Source organism: Chrysoperla carnea, chromosome 2 (assembly GCF_905475395.1).
Source record: "Chrysoperla carnea chromosome 2, inChrCarn1.1, whole genome shotgun sequence".
Lineage (NCBI taxonomy): Eukaryota > Metazoa > Arthropoda > Insecta > Neuroptera > Chrysopidae > Chrysoperla > Chrysoperla carnea.
The window spans coordinates 82,121,212-82,131,544 of NC_058338.1; the positions used below are offsets into that span (position 1 = coordinate 82,121,212).

Consider the following 10,333-nt stretch of genomic DNA (forward strand, 5'->3'; position numbering starts at 1 on the left):
CATCACATCAGGGTTAGCCCGCGTTTTAGGTCACGTGATATACAGTTTATATATTACAATTTTTAATTTTAATATTATAAAAGAAAAATGTGCTTTTATGATTCGAAATCAGAATATTTAAGTATATTTTTACATAAATTTTAACTTTTTTCAAATTTCATAATTTATTTTTCACTACCGAAAGTACCCTATATACTATTATTGGATATTCATTGAATTAAAAATTCTAATTCGGTACCAACAATATTTTTCTCAACCCATTCATCTAACATTTTAATCGATTCATCTGATAATTCATTTTTATACGAATTAATTGCACCTTTACGTATAAAATGTGAATCAGGATGTACATTTAAAAATTTGATAGCACGACGATTTACAGCTAAATTATTTTTCATTTCTTCAAAATCAATATGTTTTTCTAGGCGATCGATATTTTCCTCGGTTAATGGTTTCTCCATAAATTCACCAACTTGTTTAATAACATCACGTGTATGTAATTTTAAATTTTCATACCGTAAAAATAGTATACGATCTGGTTCCAATTTCGAAGCATTCCAAAATTCTTCTACATGTTTCACATACGGGGCAAACATTAATTTATCATTAACGAATAATTTAACTATATCATTTAAATCGCCCGAAAAGAATTCGAATAACTTTGCATTGTTAAAATACGACGCACATATATCACGTGGATTTCGAGCAATGTAAATCATCTTCGGCTTTTTCGTATGAATTTCATCCGGTAATAAACAGTACGGTAAATGTGTTTTAATAAATCGTGGCGATTTTAAATGATCACAATATGCGAATGAATCGATTAAATGTTGCGGTAATTGCGATAAATCCATTTTATTTGTATCGAAATACATTGATGCTTCCAATGTTGGAAATCGTTGGAATAATGTGATAGTTTTCTCAAAATGTAAGTTATTTCCAATACACCATACTAATTCTTGTAACCAATTTGTTCCAGATTTTTGGTAGCCAGTAATCCATACATCATCCGGTTGTATTTGGAAGTTTTTAATGCGATCCGCGTAAGTTTCGTAGCCAGTTGGTAATAGAATTTTATTTGGACCCACTAATAAATATCCATTACGAACTTTTAAATAATGTTTATATAAAATTTGATCGGCTGGATCGTCACTGTTTGGATCGATTTTTTCGATAGGTTCCATTTTTGTTTTATGTTTTTGATTATTTGTAATTTAAGTATGTAGATATGTATTTTTAAAATAAATTATTTTTGCAATTGACTTGAAATGGTTTTTATATATTTTTTTCAATGTTTTTTTACAGCTCAAATTTCACGTCACACGAATATGTTAAGTATTCATCAATATTGATTTAGGATTCCGTAAATTCGAATTTCTAAAAGAGATTCCCAACAGATATTTAACCTGTGTAACGAAATTGTGCTACTAGGCTGGTTCGGGCTTATAACGTAAGGTATCTACTGAAAATATCAAGTTAAGGATGTACTTCTATAAGGATTTTTTATATGCAATTGAACTATGTCAAAATCAATTCTGAAAATTTTAGGGGGGCTGCCCTATGATTTAAATAAATAAATGACTTTAAAAGTAGGCATATTTAACAATAGTCTTATGGAAAGACGGTAAATGGATGTTAAATTTATATTTTTAATTTGATGGTGAATTATGTTAAAACTTGACAATATAAGACGAAAAGTAAGAATAAAATTTTACGATATCTGGAGTAATTTTCAAAATATTGAAAAATGAAAATTTTGTTTAATTATTTAATATTTCGAAAAGTAAGGTAGAAATCGAAAAATTTTATTCTTATTTTTCATCTTCATTCATGAAGTTTATCAAAATTCATGATCAAAGTTGAAACTAATGTATACTTTAGTCAGCTAGTCAGTCAACTTCACTTTTAATAGAGATGAAAAAAAATTTTTTTTTCTCTCTACAATTGTCTGTAATTTTTTTAAGAAATCCAATTTTAAGAGTTAGACCTAAAATTTTATGCTCTAAAACTTTTATTTGATATTTTCAAAATATTACCCAAATTCATTTTAGCATTTTAAGTGGAATTTTTTGTGCCTCAACCTTTTCAGACCAATTTAAAAATATAAAAGTTCAGAGAGCATAGATCAAAATCTACATCAAACTTGGTGTCGCTAGAAAGTTTGGCCATTGCTATTGGCCAGAAAACCACTTTTTATTTTGAAAATTTTATAATTTTGTGATTTTTGAAAATATTCAATAAAATGGGTCAAAAAAGTATGCTCGAAAGTTTTTGGGATCGCTGTTCACGATTCCAAAGTTAGAATGTTGATACAATCTCCTCTCTTGAGGGGTTAATTAGCTTTTAATTGAATTTTCGAATAATATGCATAATACTAGGTTTCTGTTTGTGAACAAAAATTTTGTAAATTATCAAGTTTTAAAACCTGAATGCAGTACAGCATGAACCTTTCTCGACACTTTATAGAATTTTTTTTATTGTTGTATAAATTTGTTATCAAAAAAGCAGTTAAAATGATTAAGTTTTAATTGGTATATTGTATTCATACTTAAATAAATTAATGCAAATTATCGTTTAATAAATATAATATTTTCAATATTAAATATTATATTACAAGATTTTATTTTGCAAATAATAAAATATACGACACCTATGTTAACTATTTCGTAAAATAGTTATTCTGAATATAATTTGCATCAAGTATTGTTTAAGGCTGTTTTATACACTATTTTGATTGGCGTGAAATCATCCTTTGATTAGTATGAAACTTTATAATTTTTCCTGTTAAATATTCATTGGTGAAAAAAAAATTTATAAAGAAAAGCGGTTTTCCAGATAAGAATGGTTCAAGTTACAATTGAATTTCAAGCACTGCGATTATACCCTTTATTTTACCGATTTGAAATTTGAGTAAGTTATATGAATTCAAATTCTATCTGCCCTGGGTACTTTTATTTTTCGAAAAACCTGTTAAAGGTAGTAGTATCTGGGTGTGAACAAAGAAATTTTGAAAATTTTTGAAAAACAAAAGTACACAAGGTAGGTAGAATATGAATACCTATAACATATCCAAGTTTCAAATCGATAGAGTTAAGGAGATAACCGCAGTGCTTGAAATTCAATTGTTACCATTTTTATCTGGGAAACCGCTTTTCTTTATAAATTTTTTTTCCCGCCAATGAATATTTAAGAGGATTCTTAAAAAATTATAAGAATCGTGAAGAATGATTTCACGCCAATCAAAAATATGTATAGAACAGTCTTAAGTAAATTTAATCCTATTCGCTGATGCAAAGAAAAGTACCTATAATCTGGTGTCATGAATATGGGACTTTGCCTTGGCCACTTCAGAGCTTTTTTCTTTGAACTCAATTTTGAAGTGGATATCTTCAATCGATTTAGCTGAAATTTTAAATGCACATTTAGTTTAGATGACAATGCATGGTAAGGTTGCGTTCTCCTGATTTTCCCATCGCTTCCAATATATTTTATATAAATACATTTTCTTAGTCTTAAATTAAAAATTTTAATAAAAAATACTTTTTAAGGGACAAGCTTTTATTGTACTAAAAAGTAGAAAATAATTTTATCTATAAGTCACTCATACTCGACTATTTGTAAAAGCTTGAGGTGCTTAATATCAAGGATGAATCGAAAAGTATATAGGCATGTGGAGTAGATGAGGCGTTCCGATTCATTTTTGATATTTTAAATTAACCACCTCAAGCTTTTACAAATAGTCGGGTATGAGTGACTTATAGATAAAATTATTTTCTACTTTTTAGTACAATAAAAACTTGTCCTTTAAAAAGTATTTTTTATTAACATTTTTTTTCTTACTTGGAGGTTTGTAACCTATTTTGCTATTTGCTAAGTCTCTTCAAACCTCCATAAAACGCATAGCCAATGTTCAAACGAACAATGTATTTTGTTTCAATTGTGAATTCTTTTTTACTTATTATATTTGCATTATTTTTCTGATCACTCTATGTTTAGAATCAAAATAGGCGTAAAGTATTTACCATATTTATATAACTAGGTATGTAAATTCTAATTTACATATAAGATATAGCCTTCCTTAAAGGAACGGACATCCACAATTCACTTGTCTCATACAATATAACCAAAGCAGGTGACTTGATTAAAAAAACATATTAGGTTGGAAAATTTTCAACCATTCTGAAATAAAAACTTAAAAATCTTCATTCAATATCAAAATTAATAATTTTATATTATAAAAATTTAAATGGGATAGATTTGCCCAGAGCAACTTATCAAGCGAACTTTTATAAACGGTAAATTGGTTTGCAAAACGACATATAGAATTTTAACGCTAAGATATCAGCACCACGAGTAGTAAATTTAAATCTGTTATAGAATCAGCTGAATTTTTCATTGAATGAAAAGACAAAAGATATCAACTTCATTTTACATTTTAATGTGCATGCAGTATTTGCTCCTTTAGTCTTCTATAATTGTAATAGATTTTCTAGTTTTTTATATTAACTTTTATGTTCTTATATAATTGTATATACTTAAGTAGCGATTTTTTTAATTTTTTTTTTTTTGAAGTGTTGCGGGATTTAATGTTTTGGTGAGGAAATTAAAAAAAGAAACGAATTTTTTCTCTTGCCTAAATTTAAATACTTAATTGTTTCTCGACTTGCGTCGAGAACAAGAAGTAAGCCTCAGCCAAAATTCCTCGCAACCCCCAGAACACTCGGATTAATATTTACCAAATCAAAAAAAAAGAAATATTAAACAGTGTCACTAAAGGGAAACATCCCGGTCTGAAAATAAAACCGAAACAGATCAAACTGCGTGCTAGGCCCAAAGATAACGCCGAAGGCGATTACCCCCCAGAAAGTATTAACAATACAAATAAAAAAGTCCACGTTTAAAATAAAAAAAATATAAAGTTTGTTTATTTCATTAATTCAAAAAAATATAAAATGTTTTACATAACGTAATTGAACTTGAAACTTACATGAAATTTCACATGTTGAATTTAAAGCCAAAATACAAAGTTTTTGAAAAAAATCTTTCGATATAAATTTAGAACAAAAATTAACATATCTAAATATATAATAAAATGTTACCTGTATGTAGTTTGTGATCACAGTGAATACAATTCCATAAAATTACATTTTATAAGGAATTGTGCTCACAAATAAAATTCTAAACGCCACAAAAAACATACAAAGGAAAATAATATAAAGTTACACAATTTTTAAATTATTACAGAATGTCCCTTTTACACTCTGTATAATTGTGTGTTTTCAATAAACGACATTTAACAAAAATATATGTTTAAACTGTCGTATTCAAAAATATAAATTCTTGATAAGAATTAATTAAATGAATTATAAAAATTAAATAATTTAATTATTGCCACACACTAAAGGTGTGTTAAAAAAAAAGAGTATCCATCTTGGAATAAATAATTTAAATTAATTATTCCAAGATGTTTTCCTTATGACGCTTAAAATTTAAAGAGGCTGATTTTAAATCAAATTGCACTGAGCTCTGTTCGGGTGACTGGTGACAATTTTTAGAACTAACAGTTGCAAAAAAAATAAATAACAAAGTTGAAAAAAATAAAGTACAGTCACCGACAGAGTAAACTTTTTAATTGCATATGTACCGTCGCAGACAGATTTAAAAGTTTGATATTTTACATTTTGTTTGCATAATTTATTACTAATTAATTAATTATAATTAGTTTGCCAACAATTTGTAACAGAAGAATTTCACATCGGCACACTACAGCGATAACAACAATTATTTTAATGTTTTATATAATTCTTTAACAAAATTTGTCTTCTGTCAAAAATTTTTATATTAACCCATAGTTATTTCCTCTATCGTTAGATTGGGTCTTTCTTACCATTAAAGTGATACATTTCATAAGAATATGTATACAAGCTAGTCTAGTGGATCAAATTTGCAAAAAATATTTTTTACAAAAATTCTAATGCGATGTTTTCTATTTTAGATACAGGATAAAGCTAAGGTTTTTTTAAGGGAACCTACAAATTTTAAAAAATATTTCATAGTTGATAGTTTTTTTATTTTTTGTCTTCACATTTCCGATTAAACCTTTAATAGAGTACTAGCATCCCCTGTCGCGGGATCGTACTAGAACCTCCCGTGAAAATTTCGTCAACCATAAAAAATGGAATGCTGGAGGATAGCAGAGAAAACCTGGTTTTAGCTGACTCAGGTACTGCGAGAAACTTAAAACAGGGTTTTCGGTGCCGCATAGGGACGATGCCGAATAATTTTCAGTACATCAAGATCTTAAAAATAAGTGCTGTCCCGATTTTTTAACTACGTCATTTCAACTTCAAGGAATTAAATGTTTTAAATTTCTTTTTTAGTGATTTTCTGGAAGTCAAAGAGAGAATAGAATGATTGAAATGGATTTACTTTTATTTTGCGTCAATTTTAATTTTTTAGATAAATTCAATATTTTTGATTACATGAGTACACATCAAATATCTAAGCATGTTATTTTATTTTTTTTTTAAACACACACACAATACCTTCATATACAGATTTATATGGAGGTGAAGAGCTTTTTGCACAAACCAAGTAGTTTTGCATTGCGTAAACTCAATTCGTTGTATTTCCGCTAGAAAGAAAAACTGTGAAGAGCTTGACACGTAGTCAGGTCCGGATTTAAGAGAGGGCATCGGGGGCTGATGCTCCAGGGCGTCAACAAAAGAGGGGCCTTCACAAAAGCTTGTCATAGTTATCCGTATTCAGAATTGAAAGTGATTTACTTTGGGAGCTGGATTTTATCGAAATCATTAATGATTTTTCGACGAGAAAATGCACTAAAGCAATAGTAAAACAGAAAGTTCTAGGAAGGTAGAGAATTTATCTCTGCATCACCGGATATTGTAACAATTTTTTTAAATTCGAGGATATGAAACAATAATTATTTAAACATCATTTGCAACATTTTGCTATAATTTAAGTAAATCTGAGATTATATTTAATTAATCGCTTCACATCCTCTGATTGGCTTTTATCTACATATAGGTATTACAGCCTCTTTGTTTGTTAACTAACGCATAGCCGTAAGAAAGACGGATATATTTAAAAAATAATAACACTAACATATGCAAATATATAATAATAATAACAATATCCAGACCATAAATGGTAGTTTTCAAACAACTATATGTAATAATGACAGGATAATACCTATTTGAGTAATATAGAGACTAAAAACAAGATTTATAAAGCTAATCTGTACAAAATAAACAAAGTATACCTACGAAAGATTGGTAGTTATGTCAGATTCTAAAACATTTTCATATGCAAATAATAATAAACATGTAAATACTTTATTGCTATTTCAGGCTACAATCTGGTTAATATGCTGCTGGTATGTAAATTTTAATTGTATTTTTATTGCGTACATTGTTCAACATTTTATATATGTATAGGGATCTTTGATGCTTTTTCACAGATGCTTTAAGAGGAACTAGATATGAAGATGAAGAAAGGTGGTTGTTAGCGTAATCAAAATAATGTTCTGTAGCTAAGAATCCAATCCACCATTGCTATAACTTTATTTTGTGCCATAAACTTTATTGTGTGTCTCTTTACCCAAGTCCGCATTGCTCATAGAGGAGGAAGCGAGATGGATATACAATTTTTCTACCTATCTCAGTTTCTCTAATTTCTATTGGTTATTTAGTTACAGAAGTCTGAGGGACTTCTCTGAGTAACATTTACCCATGCCTGATCTAAAGATCAATCAGAAATAATAATCACTAGGTCGTTACAAACACAATAAAATATGTTTGTATTTTTTTTTTTTTTTTTGATGTAGTACGAGCGCTAAGGCAAGTTTAGACTTGTGGTTAAAATTATTTGTACCTTATTTTGAACCGTGATGGTGAATTTTGCTATAAATACATGAATGTAAACGAAAAATAATAATAAAATTTTTCAATATCTGGCTTGGTTTTTGAAATATTGAAAGCTAAATAATTAAACAAAATTTTCGATATTTTGAAAATTACTCCAGCTATCGAAAAATTTTACTCTTACTTTTCGTTATATATTGTCAAGTTATATCACAATTCACCATCAAAATGGCAAAAATATATTTTTTTACATTCGAGTCCATACTACCGTGCTCATACACTCTTAGTTTGTCACGCACAACGGGTTTCAAAACATATCATCCATCTACCGTTTTACCAGAAAACCAATGTTAAATATGTCTACTTTTGAAGTCATTTATTTATTTAAATAATCGGGTAACACCTCTAAAATTTTCAGAATTGACTTAGACTTAGTCCAACTTTATATAAAGAAAAATCAAGCATTTTATCCAAAATTGCACTGGCGCTCGTACATCCTTAAAAGAACCAGATTTACAAAAATTTATATTGTAACTGCAAAGGCGATATCATCGGGTACATCATTCAAATTCGATATCCTATATATTGCGAACATCATACATCGAACATTGAATCATCTCGCAAAAAGGAATGGATTGCATTCATTTTGGGATGAGTTAAACTCATGGAAAGAAACTTTCATTTATTGAATGATTTTCGGCAAATGCCAAATATGTAGTGAAGTTGAAAAACTGTTTCTTTGGAATTAGAGATTTGGGGCCGTTCAAGTATTACGTGAGCAGATTTCTTACCATTTTTTACCCCCCCCGCCCCCCTTGTCATCAAAAGTAAGCAAAGCACTTACCCCCTCCCCCTATGCTTACGTAAACATTTTTAGTAATAAATGTTTTTTTATATTGTTATTTTTAAAATAGGAAAATTCATGAAAATATTAGGTTTAACTGATACACATAGAGTAAATGACAAAAAAATATAATCAGAAATAAAGAACATAACTAACATAAAGAATATTTTCGGAACACATTAACAGTCTTCAGTCCATGAAACCTGAATCCATGATTCTAAGTTATCGATGACATTGGATTGCTGCTCAGTGTTGTGAGTCTACTCACTTTCATCCGATTTTGGAATGTCTACGTCACTCTCATCGAGCCATTCAACATCTTGGTGCTCTAAATTTTGAATAATGCACATCAGTTCATTAGCACGACGAGCAGCGACTCTTACAGGTCTAACTTTTCCCTCTGTGGGCGTGTTTACTTTTTTATGGATCTTCTCGATGTGACGATTTAATGATTTGACGGAAGCATGATAAAGACCACACGTTTTGCATGTTCGGCTTGAGAGCCTCAATTTTACCGCCGGACAAAAATAATCGTAGGGCATTTGCAAAAAATCTTTGAGGGTAGTACTCAAGCGTAGAGCTAAATTGACTGGAAGATCAAGAAATTGTCCTCCTTCATCCAAAACCAAGTCATCAACTGTTTGTTTTACTTTTGCAGGTGGTGGAAGAAACCTGTTGTCTAGTAATCTGAATAGGCCACTTCTTGGACGACAGCATTCTGTATTTTTACATTTTACAATTTGAAGCAAGTATTGGCTTTCACGCACATGTTCTGAGTACCATTTAATGTCTGGAAATTCAGGAACATCTTGTTCATCAGCCTCAACATATTTTGCAGTAACATTATAGCCATCAATTTCCATTGAACTCCATACTTCAGCTAATACATTTCCTGCAAATTCGAAATTATATCTTTCTAATTGTTCATCAATTGTAATGCCACGTTCATCCAAATGAGACCCAAAATGGTCATGAGGCAGTATTAAACCAGCCAGTTCCCGACTCAGAGGAGCCATTCTTCGCTCTACTCTGTTATACGCACTCCTTCCAGGAGCATTGGTAGCTATAAACAATGCATCGAGATCATGTCGTTTAAAATGTTGTATAGCAAACCCTATGACTTTTTGATAACGCGGATTTTCATCTGGCCCTCCATCAACCGTCATAATTACTACTGGTTTTACTAGTCCATGGTCAGTTTTTGCTAATGGTCGAAACTCTTCAAGTTCGAGAAGCGTTTGTTTGTCATTATTGTAAATTTTAGTTTGTAAATACAACAGAAAACTAAGACTGTTGCATTTAAAAACTTAAAGTCTGTAACTAAAATAAATTTTGTCTGTAAATCTAACAGAGTATCAAGACTGTAGCATTTACAAACTAAAATCTGTAGCCACAACAGATTTTTTCTGTAACTGTAACAGAATGTCGAGACTGTAGCATTAACAGACTAAAATCTGTAGCCACAACAGATTTTTTTTGTTACTGTAACAGAGCAACGAGACTGTTACTACTACAGATTTTTATTTGTTACTGTTACGTATTTTTTTTTCCGTGTGCGCGGTAATTCCCCTAATCAGTTCTCAAAGCGAGTGCCTACGCATATGTA

The 10,333-nt window shown here is 29.7% G+C and overlaps 1 protein-coding gene across 1 annotated transcript; it reads right to left on the minus strand.

Moving 5' to 3' along the window:
* Positions 1 to 209: 209 nt before the first annotated feature.
* Positions 210 to 9,893, minus strand: LOC123292988 (luciferin sulfotransferase-like). Its single transcript, XM_044873703.1, has 2 exons — positions 9,274 to 9,893; positions 210 to 1,152 (listed from the first exon to the last, which is right to left on the minus strand). Exons 1-2 carry the CDS (start codon positions 9,891 to 9,893, stop codon positions 210 to 212), a joined length of 1,563 nt encoding a protein of 520 aa, XP_044729638.1.
* Positions 9,894 to 10,333: the final 440 nt, after the last annotated feature.